This window comes from Squalius cephalus, assembly GCF_949319135.1.
Source record: "Squalius cephalus genome assembly, chromosome: 5".
NCBI lineage: Eukaryota > Metazoa > Chordata > Actinopteri > Cypriniformes > Leuciscidae > Squalius > Squalius cephalus.
The window spans coordinates 13,996,709-14,015,482 of record NC_137126.1 but is presented as its reverse complement, the minus strand read 5'-3'; the positions used below and the strand labels follow the sequence as shown (position 1 = coordinate 14,015,482).

Sequence of the window (18,774 nt, the reverse complement as noted above, 5' to 3'; positions counted from 1 at the left end):
AAATATTTTTTTAGAGAATCGATTTTTTGACATTTGTGAATCGATTCAGAATCGTCCACGTCCGCATCGCGATGCATCTAAGAATAATTTTTTTCTCCCACCCCTAGATTTCATACAAATAAACAGTTACAATTAAGTCACTTACATTTTAGATGCAATGTTGACTGTTTTTGTTCTGTTTCAGCAGCGAAAATAGTTAAACAAAGATCACGGCAGAACCATCACTTATCACGTGTTTTCTCATAACTGAACGATTCAGCATTTTTAACGAATCGGTTGACTCAAAGATTGAATGATCAATCCATAAACATCTGTCTTAATCATGATCGACTCATTCGAACGAATCGTTTGAACGAATGAATCAATGACTCGCTTATTAAGATGGATGCCTGGCGACACCTAATGGCGGTTTAGTGTTGTTCATTCTTTCCCACATGTGTGTGATTTGTGTGTGCAACATTATCATTATTTTTCTTTCACTATTATATTAGCGATTTAAAAGCACCCACTCGTGTCACACGTCGATTAACCGGTGGGAAAATATCCTCAGACACATAGGCTACCTAATAAATGTATATTTAAATACAATATTGGCCTACCTGGTTAAAAGTTTTATATACTATTTTGATGTCCTTTTGGACACAAGAGGGCAGTATAGCCCTATATGTTTGCTTTTTTGTTGAACCAAATAGCACTAAATAGCCTGTTTTAACTTTTTCATTCTTCTTGAATTGCAAAAACAGAATAAAATGGGTTTAGTTGTGATATTTGTATTCTTTTATATAGAAATAAATGGTATATAATTACATTTTTAGAAGATTTTTAGTGTTTCCTTTTTGGACATTATTTAATCCCTCGCCATAGCAAAACCGTTTAAGATATTTATTATCCATTCACAATTTAGCATATTTAATGTAGTTTCATCATGTTGAAAAAGTTTGGTACGAATAAAATAAATAGTTTAAGAGGAGTGGCTAAAAATTCAGAGGCTGATTTAGCAAAAAAAAATCACATTCAGACCAAAATATCTGACTTCCTGATGGCCAGAGCTATTGAATGTAAATTAGAAAGTTGTCCAGCTTGATGAGAACAATATACAAACTATTTTTTCTTTACTGTAGTTAAAACTAACCCCCCCACTTTTGTCAAAAGCATGTTGAAAGTGACACACTTCCTGCTGCCAGTTGGTGGCGCTATAACTTTGACTCACAATAGCTACATCCATCTGATCGGCCTCTTACCACGAACACACTGCTGAAGTTTCATCAAGATCAGTTAATGTATGCAGAAGTTATTCCACTTCCGTGTTTCTCTTTTCTCGCCATAAATTCGATTCCTCGCCACAGCCAAACCGTTCGAGATATCAAAAATCCGTCCGCAATTTAGCATCCTCAATGCCTTGACTACATGCACACCGAGTTTGAAGGGGACACGGTGAATTTTCTAGGAGGAGTATTTCACATTCCACAGCAAGCGTTTTCCAAACAACCCATAATAGCCGACTTCCTGTTGGGCTGGCGTAAAACTTAGAGCACGAAAGTTGTTCGGCCCGATGAGATCTATATGTGTACCGAGTTTCAAATTAATTCATGCAAGTTTGTTTGATATATGGACCAAGTTTTAGAACCCCGTTCAAGGGGGCGCTGTCGAGCCCCCCTGCCACGCCCGGCTACCAGATTCAGCCCCGCCCTGATGGCCGCGGGTTCTGACCTGTGTGCAAAGTTTCAAGAGTTTTCGAGCACGTTTAGGGACCCAAAAGCCCCAGAAACCTTGAAAAACAAATGAAAAAGTAAATCTCACTCAACTGACAAATCACCCCCACCCCTCACACACTCAGAGACAGAGAGAGAGAGAGAAAATTCTCCAAAAAATCACATTCAAACCAAAATATCTGACTTTCTGTTGCTTTGAGCTATTAAGTGTAAATTAGAAAGTTGTCCGGCTCGATGAGAACAATATACATACCGATTTTTGTGATTCTAGGAAAAACTAAGGCCCCATTTTTGACTAAAGGTGGCGCTACTGAGCCATTCCACCACGCCCGTTTTTGAAACTTTGCACATGTCTACTGGCTAATAAGTGTGATGTGTCTGTTGAGTTTCATGCAATTTCAAGTATGTTAAGAGTCTCAAAAGCATCAAAAAAGAATAATAAAGTTTGATCCGTTGCCATGGCAACAGTATCTAAGATATCAATAATCCTTTCACAGGTCTTTATCTGCCGTGTGTCTACATTATACACATAAAGTTTGAAGCAAATCGGGTAAAAATAAGAGAGTGATTTCAAAGCATTTTGAAAGTGACACACTTCCTGCTGCCAGTTGGTGGCGCTATAACTTTGACTCACAATAGTCACATCCTTGTGTTCGGCCTCTTACAACGAACACACTGCTGAAGTTTCATCAAGATCAGTTAATGTATGCAGAAGTTATAACACACTTCCTGTGTCCCATTATTCGCCATAAATTCGTTTCCTCGCCACGGCCAAACCGTTCGAGATATCAAAAATCCGTTCGCAATTTAGCATCCTCAATGTCTTGACTTCATTCACACCTAGTTTGGTGGCGATCGGATGAATTCCCTAGGAGGAGTATTTCACATTCCATTGTATGCATTTTCCAAACAACGTATAATAACCGACTTCCTGTTGGGCTGGTGTAAAACTTAGAGCACGAAAGTTGTTCGGCCCGATGAGATCTATATGTGTACTGAGTTTCATATTATTACATGCAAGCGTGTTTGATTTATGGACCAATTTTTCCGACATAATTCCAGGGGGCGCTGTCGAGCCCCCGTGCCACGCCCGGGTACCAGCTTCAGTCCGGCCCTGATGGCCGCAGGTTCTGACGTGTGTGCAAAATTTCAAGAGTTTTTGAGCATGTTAAGGGCCCCAAAAGTGCCCGAGAAGTAGAAAAAAATAATAATAATAATAATAATAAACAATAATCCTACCGAAAACAATAGGGCCTTCGCCCTTTCAGGGCTTGGGCCCTAATAATAATAATCCTACCGAAAACAATAGGGCCTTCGCCCTTTCAGGGCTTGGGCCCTAATAATAATAATAATAATCCTACCGAAAACAATAGGGCCTTCGCCCTTTCAGGGCTTGGGCCCTAATAATAATAAAATATAGCTGCGAGCAGCGATTACGGGCCCAAGCCGGTGGCACCGCAACCCCGGGGCCTTTAGTTACCTAAAGGCCCCCGGGGTGGCGGTACCGCCGGCTTTGGCCCTTCATCGCTGCTCGCAGCTATATTTATATATATATATATATTTATATATATTTATATATATATATATATATATATATATATATATATATATATATATATATATATATATATACACACACACACACACACATATACATATATACACATATACATATATAAATATATAAAAGACAGAAAATATTACTTGACTTACCTTATTCTGATTTTATGATGCACTCAAAATATTCCACAACAAATCCTTTAAATTTAATGTAAAAAAAAAACCGAAAGTAAGCAGTGTTGGGCTCACGTAACCCTCTCATTAGAATCAAAATGTTTCAACATTTGCCATGTATTTGGATGCTAAACTATTCTTTATTATAGGCTTTGTACTTCACTCGTGTTCCAATATCGACGGAAAAAAGCATCCTCTTCACACGCGCAAAAATGTACTTGGAAACATCACAGTGGAGCGGTGCTTACTGTGAATGTACGAATTGTACTACTGACTATTAAGAGCAGTGTAATTTTTATATGTTAGGTTGACTATTTTATTATTATATTTTATTAAGTCTACAATGAACAGGCTGCGATGTCAAGATTGCAATGCTGGAATGTGTGTGTGTGTGTTCATGTTTTTCTATCCCGGTGGGGACTTCAACCAGAATGCACACAGACTCATGGGGACTCGTGTCACAGTGGGGACCTAAATAGAGGTCCCCATGGGTAAACAAGCTTATAAATCATACAGAATGAGTTTTTTTGGAAATGTAAAAATGCAGAAAGTTTTCTGTGATGGGTAGGTTTAGGGGTAGGGTTAGTGTAAGGAGATAGAATATACAGTTTGTACAGTATAAAAACCATTAAGTCTATGGAGAGTCCCCACAAAGATAGTAAACCGTGTGTGTGTGTGTGTGTGTGTGTGTGTGTGTGTGTGTGTGTGTGTGTGTGTGTGTGTGTGTGTGTGGCGTGGGTGCGATTGAACAGTGGACACATAAAAACATACTCCGTCATTATACAGGACGACATTCAAACTGCAAAGTGTTAACTTATATTTGTGTACAGTCGCAATAAAACACAACATTGTGCTTTTGTAAAATAATTTCAAGCAATCCTCCCCCCAAAAGGTGCTAATTTTAAAATTAAACTAAAATGCTCATATTAGCGATTTAAAACGGTGCGCATCCACGGTGAGGAACGAGCAGAACAGAGTGAACGTTTTTCAGTTAATTCCTACTTCCATAGGAATTCATTTGAAACGCTCGCTCAACCACTATCAATGTCAGTGCGGACAACATATTTTACTTTCGTTTTTAAGTTGGCAATTCAAAAGCCCCCAGCGGTGTTACACGTCGATTAACCGGTGGGAAAATATCCTCAGACACGTACCTAATAAATGTATATTTAAATACAATATTGGCCTACCTGGTAAAAAGTTTTATATACTATTTTGATGTCCTTTTGGACACAAGATGGCAGTATAGCCCTATGTTTGCTTTTTTGTTAAACCAAATAGCACTAAATAGCCTGTTTTTAACTTTTTCATTCTTCTTGAATTGCAAAAACAGAATAAAATGGGTTTAGTTGTGATATTTGTATACTTTTATATAGAAATAAATGGTATATAGTTACATTTTTAGAAGATTTTTAGTGTTTCCTTTTTGGACATTACTTTAATCCCTCGCCATAGCAAAACCGTTTGAGATATTTATTATCCATTCACAATTTAGCATATTTAATGTATTTTCATCATGTTGAAAAAGTTTGGTGGGAATAAAATAAATAGTTTAAGAGGAGTGGCTAAAAATTCAGAGGCTGATTTTGCAAAAAAATCCACATTCAGACCAAAATATCTGACTTCCTGATAGCCGGAGCTAATGAATGTAAATTAGAAAGTTGTCCGGCTTGATGAGAACAATATACAAACAATTTTTTTTTTACTGTAGTTAAAACTAACCCCCCCACTTTTGTCAAAAGCATGTTGAAAGTGACACACTTCCTGCTGCCAGTTGGTGGCGCTATAACTTTGACTCACAATAGTTACATCCATCTGATCGGCCTCTTACCACGAACACACTGCTGAAGTTTCATCAAGATCAGTTAATGTATGCAGAAGTTATTCCACTTCATGTTTATCTTTTCTCGCCATAAATTCGATTCCTCGCCACGGCCAAACCGTTCGAGATATCAAAAATCCGTCCGCAATTTAGCATCCTCAAAGTCTTGACTACATGCACACCGAGTTTGGAGGGGACACGGTGAATTTTCTAGGAGGAGTATTTCACATTCCACAGCAAGCGTTTTCCAAACAACCCATAATAGCCGACTTCCTGTTGGGCTGGCGTAAAACTTGACCAGGGGAAAGTTGTTCGGCACGATGAGATCTATATGTGTACCGAGTTTCATATTAATTCATGAAAGCGTGTTTGATCTATGGACCAAGTTTTGGGACCCCGTTCAAGGGGGCACTGTTGAGCCCCTCTGCCACGCCCGGGTACCAGCTTCAGCCCGGCCCTGATGGCAGGGGGTTCTGACTTGTGTGCAAAGTTTCAAGAGTTTTTGAGCACGTTAAGGACCCCAAAAGCCCCTGAAACCTTGATTAACAATATAAAAGCAATAGTCAAATCCCCCCCTCCCCTCACACACACAGAGACACAGAGAGAGGGAGAGAAAATTCTTCAGAAAATCCACATTCAAACCAAAATATCTCTCTTCCTGTTGGTCGGAGATAGTTAATGTCAATTAGAAAGTTGTCCGTCTTGATGAGAACAATACACATACCAAGTTTTGTTGCTGTTGATAAAACTAACCCCCCCACTTATGAGTAAAGGTGGCGCTACTGAGCCCCTCACCATGCCCGTTTCTGAAACTTTGCACATGTCTACGGGCTAATAAATGTGATGTGTCTGTCAAGTTTCATCCAATTTCAAGTATGTTAAGAGTCTCAAAAGCATCAAAAAAGAATATTAAAGTTTGAAGCGTTGCCATGGCAACAGTATTAAAGATATCAAAAATCCTTTCACAGGTCTACATCTGCCGTGTGTTTACATTATACACATAAAGTTTGAAGCAAATCGGGTAAAAATAAGAGGGTGATTTCAAAGCATTTTGAAAGGCGCTATAACTTTGACTCACAATAGTCACATCAATGTGATCGGCCTCTGACAACGAACACACTGCTGAAGTTTTATCAAGATCAGTCAATGTATGCAGAAGTTATAACACACTTCCTGTTTCTCTTTTCTTACTATAAATTTGTTTCCTCGCTACGGCCAAACCGTTCGAGATATCAAAAATCCGTCCGCAATTTAGCATCCTCAATGTCTTGACTTCAAGCTGCCCGAATTTGCTGGGGATCAGATGAATTCTGTAGGAGAAGTACATTAAATTCCACAGCATGTGTTTTTCAAACAACCCTAAATAGCCAACTTCCTGTTGAGCTGGCGTAAAACTTAGAGCACGAAAGTTGTTCGGCCCGATGAGATCTATATGTGTACCGAATTTCATATTATTACATGCAAGCGTGTTTGATTTATGGACCAAGTTTTTGGATGCTATTCCAGGGGGCGCTGTCGAGTCCCCCTGCCACGCCCGGGTACCAGCTTCAGCCCGGCCCTAATGGCCGCGGGTTCTGACCCATGTGCAAAGTTTCATGAGTTTTTGAGTCTGTTAAGGGCCCCAAAAGCCCCCGAACCCTTGAACAACAACAATAATAATAATAATAATAAATATAGCTGCGAGCAGCGATTACGGGCCCAAGCCGGTGGCACCGCAACCCCGGAGCCTTTAGTTACCTATATCTATCGCAGCTATATTTATATATATATATATACACACACACACACACATACATATACATATACATATATATATATATATATATATATATATATATATATATATATATATATATATATATACACGTATATATATATATATAAAAGACAGAAAATATGACTTGTCTCACCTTATTCTGATTTTATGATACACTCAAAATATTCCACAACAAATCCTTTAAATTTAATGTCAAAATAAAAACGAAAGTAAGCAGTGTTGGTCTCACGTAACCCTCTCATTAGAATGAAAATGTTTCAATATTTGCGATGTATTTGGATGCTAAACTATTCTTTATTATAGGCTTTGTACTTCACTCGTGTTCCAATATCGATGGAAAAAATCATCCTCTTCACACGCGCAAAAATGTGCTTGGAAACATCACAGTGGAGCTCTGCTTTCTGTGAATGGTACAAATTGTACTACTGACTATTTAAACAGAGCAGTGTAATTCGTTTATGTTAGGTTGACTATTTTTATTATTATATTGTATTAGGGCTATAATGAACAGGCTGCGATGTCAAGATTGCAATTCTGGAATGTGTGTGTGTGTGTGTGTGTGACGTGGTTGCGGTTGAACAGTGGACACAAAAACATAAATAAAATGTTTTAGTTAATTCCTACATCCATAGGAATACATTGAAAATGCTCGCTCTACTCCGCACCATTATCAATGTCTGTGCGGACGTCTGTATTTTACTAGTATATAGTATACTATAGTTAGCGATTTAAAAGCCCTCAGCGGTGTCACACGTCGATTAACCGGTGGGAAAATTTTATCACAGTCACATCCCTAATATATTTATATATAAATACAATAGGCCTACCTGAAAGAGAATTTTACTTGCCCGACCAGAGTATAGCCTGATTAGAACGTCAATAACAAAAAAATAACTTGGGAGTCACTAAAACGAGAGATTATTCTAATTTCATAACATTCATTTTAAGTTGCAATCAGCAGTTAAAAATGAATGTATTACTGATCAATGGTAACAAGGTTGCACTGCTGAGGCTCATGCTGCTTCTCCAGGAGAATTGTAAACAAATGAGCGCAGCACACAAAAAAGCAAACCAGTTAACAACATACTGACTATAAAAATTACAAATATGGAGTTTTTATATATTTTATAACATATGATAGAGTTAAGCAACCTCACTTGACGAGTAGGCAACTATTTCCTGAATACAATCACGATTGAAACTGTGACATTGATTTCATACAACAGGTTAATAAACAGTTACAATTAAGTCACTTACATTTTAGATGCAATATTGACTGTTTTTGTTCTGTTTCAGCAGCAAAAATAGTTAAACAAAGATCACAGCAGAACCATTGCGCATCTCACAGCAACTTGTTTTCTCATTACTGAATGATTCAGCATTTTGAAACGAATCGGTTGACTTAAAGATTCAATGGTCAATCCATAAACATCTGTCTCAATCATGAATGACTCAGTCATTGGAACGAATCGTTTGAACGAATGAATCAATGACTCGCTCATTAAGATGGTCGCCTGGCGACACCTAATGGCGGTTTAGTGTTATGTTTAAAAGTGTCATTTTTTCCAACGTGCACCATTATCAATGTCCGTGCGGACGTCCGTTTTTTACTTTCACTTTTATATTAGCGATTTAAAAGCACCCGCTCGTGTCACACGTCGATTAACCGATGGGAAAATATCCTCACAGTCATATACCTAATAAATTTATATTTAAATACAATAGGCCTACCTAGTAAAACGTTTTATATACTATTTTGATATCCTTTTGGACACAAGAGGGCAGTATAGCCCTATGTTTGCTTTTTTGTTGAACCAAATAGCACTAAATAGCCTGTTTTTAACTTTTTCATACTTCTTGAATTGCAAAAACAGAATAAAATAGGTTTAGTTCTAATATTTGTATAATTTTATATAAAAATAAATGGTGTATAATTACATTTTTAGAAGTTATGAGATGTTTCCTGCTTCCTATTTGACATTAATTTAATCCCTCGCCATAGCAAAACCGTTTGAGATATTCAATATCCGTTTACAATTTAGCATCATTAATATATTTTTATCATGTTGAAAAAGTTTGGTGGGAATAAAATAAAGCTTTTAGGAGGAGTAACTAAAAACTCAGAGGCTGATTTAACAAAAAATCCATATTCAGACCAAAATATCTGACTTCCTGTTGGTTGCAGCTAATGCCTGTAAATTAGAAAGTTGTCCGGCTCGATGAGACCAATATACGTACTGATTTTTGTAATTGTGGGTAAAACTAACCCCCCACTTTTGTCAAAAACATTTTGAAAGTGACACACTTTCTGCTGCCAGTTGGTGGCGCTATAACTTTGACTCACAATAGTCACATCCATCTGATCGGCCTCTTACCACGAACACACTGCTGAAGTTTCATCAAGATCAGTTAATGTGTGCAGAAGTTATAACACTTCGTGTTTCTCTTTTCTCGCCATAAATTCGTGTCCTCGCCACAGCCAAACCGTTTGAGATATCAAAAATCCGTCCGCAATTTAGCATCCTCAATGTCTTGACTTCATGCACACCGAGTTTGGTGGCGATTTAATTCATTCTCTAGGAGAAGTGTTTCAAATTCCACAGCAAGCGTTCTCCAAACAACCCATAATTGCCGACTTCCTGTTGGGCTGGCGTAAAATTTAGAGCACGAAAGTTGTTCGGCCCGATGAGATCTATATGTGTACCGAGTTTCATATCATTACATGCAAGTGTGTTTGATTTATGGACAAGTGTTCGGATCCCGTTCCAGGGGGCGCTGTTGAGCCCCCCTGCCACGCCCGGGTACCAGCTTCAGCCCGGCCCTGATGGCCGTGGGTTCTGACCTGTGTGCAAAGTTTCAAGAGTTTTCGAGCACGTTAAAGGCCCCAAAAGCCCCTGAAACCTTGAAAAACAGGAATTTTAAACAAATCTCACTCAAAAGACAAATCCCCCCACCCCTCACACACACAGAGACGCAGAGGCAGAGAGAGAGAGGGAGAGAATTCTCCAAAAAATCACATTCAAACCAAAATATCTCACTTCCTGTTGGTCACAGCTTATGACTATAAATTAGAAAGTTGTCCGGCTTGATGAGAACAATATACATAACGATTTTTGTGACTCTACTTAAAACTAAGCCCCCATTTTTGACTAAAGGTGGCGCTACTGAGCCCCTCACCATGCCCGTTTCTGAAACTTTGCACATGTCTACTGGATAATAAATGTGATGTGTCTGTCGAGTTTCATCCAATTTCAAGTATGTTAAGAGTCTCAAAAGCATCTGAAAAGAATATTAAAGTTTGATGCGTTGCCACGGCAACAGTATTTAAGATATCAATAAACCTTTCACAGGTCTACATCTGCCGTGTGTCTACATTATACACATAAAGTTTGAAGCAAATCGGGTAAAAATAAGAGGGTGATTTCAAAGCATTTTGAAAGTGACACACTTCCTGCTGCCAGTTGGTGGCGCTATAACTTTGACTCACAATAGTCACATCCATGTGATCGGCCTCTTACAACGAACACACTGCGGAAGTTTCATCAAGATCAGTTAATGTATGCAGAAGTTATAACACACTTCCTGTTTATCTTTTCTCGCTATAAATTCGTTTCATCGCCACGGCCAAACTGTTCGAGATATCAAAAATCCGTCCGCAATTTAGCATCCTCAATGTCTTGACTTCATGCTGACCGAGTTTGGAGGCGATTGGATGAATTCTCTAGGAGGAGTACATTAAATTCCACAGCATGCGTTTCAAAACAACCCATAATAGCCGACTTCCTGTTGGGCTGGCGTAAAAAGTAAAAGTACGAAAGTTGTTCGGCCCGATGAGATCTATATGTGTACCGAGTTTCATATTATTACATGCAAGCGTGTCTGATTTATGAACCAAGTTTTCGGACCACGTTTAAGGGGGTGCTGTCGAGCCCCCCTGCCACGCCCGGGTACCAGCTTCAGCCCGGCCCTGATGGCCGCGGGTTCTGACCCGTGTGCAAAGTTTCAAGAGTTTTCGAGCACGTTGAGGGTCTCAAAAGTGCCCGAAAGGTTGACAGAAAAATAATAATAATAATAAATATAGCTGCGAGCAGCGATTACGGGCCCAAGCCGGTGGCACCGCAACCCCGGTGCCTTTAGTTACCTAAAGGCACCGGGTGGCGGTACCGCCGGCTTTGGCCCTCCATCGCTGCTCGCAGCTATATTTATATATATATATATATATATATATATATATATATATATATATATATATATACATACATACATACATACATACGTACACACAAATTCATATATATGTATATATATATATATATATATATATATATGTATATATATATATATATATATATATATATATATATATATATATATATATATATATATATATATATATATATATATATATTATTGTTCAAAAGTTTGGGGTCAGTAAGATTTTTAATGTTTTTAGGAGAAGTCTCTTCTGCTCACCAAGGCTGCATTTATTGATTAAAAATACAAACAAAAACAGTAATATTGTGAAATATTATTCCAATTTAAAACAGCTGTTTTCAATTTTTAAATATTTTACATAGTAATTCATTTCTGTGATCAAAGTTGAGTTTTCAGCATCATTACTCCAGTCTTCAGTGTCACATGATCCTTCAGAAATCATACTAATATGATGATTGATGCTCAATAAATATTCATTATTATTTTCAATGTTGAAAACAGTTGTGTACAGATTTTTTTTTTTTTTTCAAAATGCTTTGATGAATGTAAAGTTCAAAAGAACAGCATATATTTCAAATATATATATTTTTAACATTATAAATGTCTTTACTGTAACTGTTGATCAGTTTAACTCATCCTTCATAAATAAAAGTACTGATTTATTTTATTTATTTCCCCAAAAAATTAAATTTTAATTATTACTAACCCAAAACTTTTGAGCGGTAGTGTTTAACGTTACAAAAGCTTTAGATTTCAGATAAATGCTGTTCTTTTGAACTTTCTATTCATCAAAGACTGTTCACAACTGTTTTCGACATTTAAAATAATAATGAATGTTTCTTGAGTATCAATCATCATATTAGAATTATTTCTGAAGGATCTTGTGACAGTGACGACTGGAGTAATGATGCTGAAAACTCAGCTTTAAAATATATTAAAATAGAAAGCAGCTGTTTTAAATTGGAATAATATTTTACAATATTACTGTTTTTGTTTGTATTTTTAATCAAATAAATGCAGCCTTGGTGAGCAGAAGAAACTTCTCTGTTATGTGCGCACCACAGACTGCACGCACGTCCGCTTAGAGTTCCGCCTTTTGCCTTCCGTCAATATTACGTTATTAGAAAATATTTTTTTTAGAGAATCGATTTTTTGACATTTGTAAATCGATTCAGAATCGTCCACGTCCGCATCGCGATGCATCTAAGAATAAATTTTTTCTCCCACCCCTAGATTTCATACAACAGGTTAATAAACAGTTACAATTAAGTCACTTACATTTTAGATGCAATGTTGACTGTTTTTGTTCTGTTTCAGCAGCGAAAATAGTTAAACAAAGATCACGGCAGAACCATCACGCATCACGTGTTTTCTCATAACTGAACGATTCAGCATTTTTAACGAATCGGTTGACTCAAAGATTGAATGATCAATCCATAAACATCTGTCTTAATCATGATCGACTCATTCGAACGAATCGTTTGAACGAATGAATCAATGACTCGCTTATTAAGATGGATGCCTGGCGACACCTAATGGCGGTTTAGTGTTGTTTAAAAGCATCATTCTTTCCCACATGTGTGTGATTTGTGTGTGCAACATTATCATTATTTTTCTTACACTATTATATTAGCGATTTAAAAGCACCCACTCGTGTCACACGTCGATTAACCGGTGGGAAAATATCCTCAGACACATACCTAATACATGTATATTTAAATACAATATTGGCCTACCTGGTAAAAAGTTTTATATACTATTTTGATGTCCTTTTGGACACAAGAGGGCAGTATAGCCCTATGTTTGCTTTTTTGTTGAACCAAATAGCACTAAATAGCCTGTTTTAACTTTTTCATTCTTCTTGAATTGCAAAAACAGAATAAAATGGGTTTAGTTGTGATATTTGTATTCTTTTATATAGAAATAAATGGTATATAATTACATTTTTAGAAGATTTTTAGTGTTTCCTTTTTGGACATTATTTAATCCCTCGCCATAGCAAAACCGTTTGAGATATTTATTATCCATTCACAATTTAGCATATTTAATGTAGTTTCATCATGTTGAAAAAGTTTGGTACGAATAAAATAAATAGTTTAAGAGGAGTGGCTAAAAATTCAGAGGCTGATTTTGCAAAAAAATCCACATTCAGACCAAAATATCTGACTTCCTGATGGCCAGAGCTATTGAATGTAAATTAGAAAGTTGTCCGGCTTGATGAGAACAATATACAAACTATTTTTTCTTTACTGTAGTTAAAACTAACCCCCCCACTTTTGTCAAAAGCATGTTGAAAGTGACACACTTCCTGCTGCCAGTTGGTGGCGCTATAACTTTGACTCACAATAGCTACATCCATCTGATCGGCCTCTTACCACGAACACACTGCTGAAGTTTCATCAAGATCAGTTAATGTATGCAGAAGTTATTCCACTTCCGTGTTTCTCTTTTCTCGCCATAAATTCGATTCCTCGCCACAGCCAAACCGTTCGAGATATCAAAAATCCGTCCGCAATTTAGCATCCTCAATGTCTTGACTACATCCACACCGAGTTTGAAGGGGGCACGGTGAATTTTCTAGGAGGAGTATTTCACATTCCACAGCAAGCGTTTTCCAAACAACCCATAATAGCCGACTTCCTGTTGGGCGGAGCTAATAACTTAGAGTGCGGAAGTTGTTCGGCCCGATGAGATCTATATGTGTACCGAGTTTCATATTAATTCATGCAAGCGTGTTTGATATATGGACCAAGTTTTCAGACCGTGTCCATGGGGGCGCTGTTGAGCCCCCCTGCCACGCCCGGGTACCAGCTTCAGCCCGGCTCTGATGACCGTGGGTCCTGACCTGTGTGGAAAGTTTCAAGAGTTTTTGAGCACGTTAACAGTATCTAAGATATCAATAATCCTTTCACAGGTCTACATCTGCCATGCCTTTACATTATACACATAAAGTTTTAAGCAAATCGGGTAAAAATAAGAAAGTGATTTCAAAGCATTTTGAAAGTGACACACTTCCTGCTGCCAGTTGGTGGCGCTATAACTTTGACTCACAAAGGTCACATCCATGTGATCGGCCTCTTACAACGAATACACTGCTGAAGTTTCAGCAAGATCAGATAATGTATGCAGAAGTTATAACACACTTCCTGTGTCCCATTATTCGCCATAAATTCGTTTCCTCGCCACGGCCAAACCGTTCGAGATATCAAAAATCTGTTCGCAAGAATTCATCCTCAATGTCTTGACTTCATTCACAACGACTTTGGCGGTGATCGGATGAATTCCCTAGGAGGAGTATTTCACATTCCATTGTATGCGTTTTCCAAACAACGTATAATAACCGACTTCCTGTTGGGCTTTTGTAAAACTTAGAGCACGAAAGTTGTGCGGCCCGATGAGATCTATATGTGTACTGAGTTTCATATTATTACATGCAAGCATGTTTGATATATGGACCAAGATTTCGGACCCCATTCCAGGGGGCGCTGTCGAGCCCCCCTGCCACGCCCGGGTACCAGCTTCAGTCCGGCCCTGATGGCCGCGGGTTCTGACCTGTGTGCAAAGTTTCAAGAGTTTTTGAGCATGTTAAGGGCCCCAAAAGTGGCAAAAAGGCAAAAAAAATAATAATGAAGAAAAAGAAAAAGAAAAAAAATAATCCTTACGAAAACAATAGGGCCTTCGCCCTTTCAGGGCTTGGGCCCTAATAATCCTACCGAAAACAATAGGGCTTGGGCCCTAATAAACAATAATCCTACCGAAAACAATAGGGCCTTCGCCCTTTCAGGGCTTTGGCCCTAATAATAATAATAAATAATCCTACCGAAAACAATAGGGCCTTCGCCCTTTCAGGGCTTGGGCCCTAAATATACATAAAAATAAATATACATAACAAATAAAATAAAAAAGTAAATGATAAAAAGTATGTTGTTGTTTTATATTGCATGTTGTTAATGAAAATAAAAAATGAAGTGTTCTTTCTATAGCTGCCAGGTTAGTCTTGTATTGTAATGATTTATGACTGCGGTTTGCCTAATGTTGATGATGATATAAACGCTTTTTAATGAATGATGGTAAAAAAAAAAAACATTAATTAATTAATTAATTAAATATATATTAAATTACAATTAAGTTTTTAGTGTAATCTTAAATGTAGTTTTTTGCACCCTGCAGTGACTAGTAATTTGCAGTAATAGACCTTTTTTTTTTCCACAGTAAAGCACATTCCACAAACAATGCAGTCCTACTGTACGTTTACTAGCCATTTAACACCAAATATAGAACATATACAGAGACCAACACGCTAATCCACAAGAAACTGATTAACATAATCTGTAACTGACTGTCCTAAAACTTAGAATGGCAGACACTGACGTCACTGCCAATATGGTGCCTCACATGATGATCCAAGTTAGCTGTTATGCTTTCTCCAGTGGTAAGAAGACTCTCTCATCTCCCTATAATAAGACAATCTCTGATATTACTACAGCTGTTCTTTTCTTTCAAGATCTAGATCAAGATGCCTTTTAATACTGAATCATAAATTCCACAAATATTTGAGGTACGGAACAAGTTTTGTAATGTCTTTTGTTATTTGAAGCAATAAAACTTCAACCAGCATTTCCAGGAAAATCAACCAGCATTTCACCATTTTAATTTTAAGGACACGGACCACACAAATGTAAAGTACACAAATAAAACTTAATGCAATTGAACATTCACTCTTTATTCACATCTAGAAACTTCTGTGCAGTAAGTGAGCTCCTAAACATTGCCTGTTGTCCTGTAAGGGGTAAACAAGGCAAGAGTAAGCATCTAAAGTGAGCAGAGCAAGGTCAGACAGAGGTCATACATTGGAGAAGAACAGTGAACTATACAAATAGTGTATAAAGGGCCTTACTAATGACTGTCAGCACTTTGCACATTACAGCAACCATAAAGGAGAAAGCAGAGAAAAATCAAAGCTTTTATGATTTAATCAGATTACTCTGTTAGGGACAGGGGACACATGCTCCCAGGTTTGTATGAGAGGTGGGCATTTAGATACACAGTTGCTGAGAGGAGACAGCCAGTTTGGCACAAGACTTTCTAACACAAAAGACAGATAAAAATACAGGATTTCACAGACAAGACTTATAAGGATGTTCGAAACACAAGTCTTCTATTTACTCATTAACAATAGACTGAGGCACATATAGAGACAGCATCAGACACCATAGTTCTCTCTCTCTCACGTAAATATAAATGTGTGCGTGTCAATAAATATCGATAACCATTGTAGGCTTTGTTTGTGTAGATAAAACTGATTGAGACATTAGCAGCATCACTGGTTTGTGCTGATCTAATCAACAGCTGCTCTAAAGTGACATTCCCCTAAGTCCTAACTACACTTTACACTACACTTTAACTACTAAGGGGATTTTTCTATTACAGACATGCAAGAGTTATACTCTTAGAGACTTAGTTTTTACCTTTGAGATTACTTTTAAAAAATGAAATGGCCTAAACATTTAGTTGCCAAACTAGCAGAAATTGCGGTGAAATTAAATCTCAGCACTCATTCTGTATGGGTGTCATGTGTGATTAATGTGATAAAAGAAAAAATGTGATAAAAAAAAAAAAAAGTGATTAAATGGGTTTTTGGACATTGTATTGTGATACCATGAAGTGAATGTCAAGGTTTTTTTTTTTTTTTTGATAAATCATCCTCAGAAAACTGTACTATGGCTATACCATGGAGTAGTGATGGTATGACATGGTAATGTCATGTACTATGGCATACCATTGTACTCCAATTCATGTATCATGGTTGTCCAAAAACCATGTTACACTTTAGTATAATTCCATGCATGTTGTTTACACATGGAACCATATTAACAAAGATTATGAGACATGGTGATATCATAGTATTGAAATATTTTTGTATATGTACCATACTACTAACACTGTATTATTTTAAGTATATTTGAGAGCCATGTAAATACAATGATTAGTTAAAATAGAAATAATTCAGTACATTAGAAGGTAAAGTAATAGTACAAACAAATGTTGTTTCTTGTCAAAATACTTAGGAATTACCATCTGATACAATCGCCTCTTGAAAAGAGGATGCGCGTTCACGTCCACGACTCACCCAAAGTCCTGATCCATGGACTTGAAGAAGAACTTATAGTTAGGTTTATTGAGGACTTGTTTAAAGTCCAACAGTGAGATATCTTCCGAAGAGATTGGAATCTTCACCAGGTACGGCGTCTCCTCCTCGTCTATATGATATATTATTTTGGTTTCCGCCATTTCCTCGGTAGTTTTTTCTCCTTCGTTCTGACAAAACCAACTTTCCAGGCGGATTAGCTGGGAACCATTTCAATTTTAAGGTACAAACGATCTTTCTGTTTCCCTCGTGATCATTTTTAGACGTCAGAGGTAAAGGTTATAAACCGTATTCCTATTGTCCTCCTTTTGTTGTTGTTAAATTCCCCAGGTATTCATACATTCATGGTGTTCCCAAACTTTTCCAGCGAATGCTCATACAGTGCGGTTGGGGGAGGGAAAGCCAACGCGGCGTTATGACGTTTAGCAGGAGCGTGAAACCCCCCATTCGCTCACCCTCCCCCATCATCAATTCCCCATTATAAATGCAACAACACCCTCTAAGTCTAAAATTTTTAACAAGCACAAGTTTGTGGACACTTAAAGGTGCAATGGGTGATTCTCTAAACATTTTTTTGTTATAAATGCCTTGATAATCTCCACATATCCGATAGCAATCACTATGTGAAACGGTCTAAATGTATTTTTTATAAATATGTCATCTGTGGAAGCTAGTACCATAACATTTTCTTTCAATCATTACATTCAGCCCGAATGAAATGATACCCTGCATCTCCATATCCATCCTAAACAATATGTGAGATTAAAATAAGTGTGTCCCGAAGTTTCCGGTGGATTTTTGAAGTGTGGATCCGTGCTCACTATAACAGCTAATATTGCCCACAACCCATTGCGCTTTGGAAGAGGATCCAGTTCAGAACAACAAACAGGAGTAAAAAGTGTTAAAAAAACTACAAAACATGGCGGATGAGCGCAACTAGCAGTTAAGTAGAAAGGTTTAAATAAAGGGATTTTAGCAGGCCCGTAGCCAAGTGGAGGCATTGGGGGGCAGTGACCCCCCCAAATGACACAACGTGCCCCCCTAATCATAGGCGATGGGCGGCTTAGGCCTACCCCTAGTCACGGACTTCTAGTGTCACATTTTCTCATTCAATTGCCTGCTGCTGCTACTATGTAAGCTTGTTTCCACAGTGAATAAAAAAAGGTAATTTTTCTCAGAATTGCTTATTGCAATATAAACTCATATTGCAAGTTATAAAGTCAGAGTTGCGTGATATAGGCTTCAATCGCAATTGCATGTTATAAAGTCAGAATTGTGAGATAAACTCACAATTGTGAGAAAATGTCAGATTAAAAAGTCGCAATTATCTTTTAATTTTTTTATTTCGTGGCGGAAATGAGCTTGC

At 37.6% G+C, this 18,774-nt stretch overlaps 1 protein-coding gene across 1 annotated transcript in view; it reads right to left on the bottom strand.

The window, feature by feature from the left end:
* The window catches only part of LOC307158336 (segment polarity protein dishevelled homolog DVL-2-like), a 175,887-nt gene extending 158,091 nt beyond the window's left edge, over positions 1-17,796 (bottom strand). Inside the window, exon 1 of the mRNA XM_079870817.1 lies at positions 17,391-17,796. Coding sequence (XP_079726943.1) covers positions 17,391-17,551 — 161 coding nt within the window. The 5' untranslated portion in view covers positions 17,552-17,796. The remainder of the gene's footprint in view (positions 1-17,390) is intronic.
* Between the last annotated feature and the right edge of the window lie 978 nt (positions 17,797-18,774).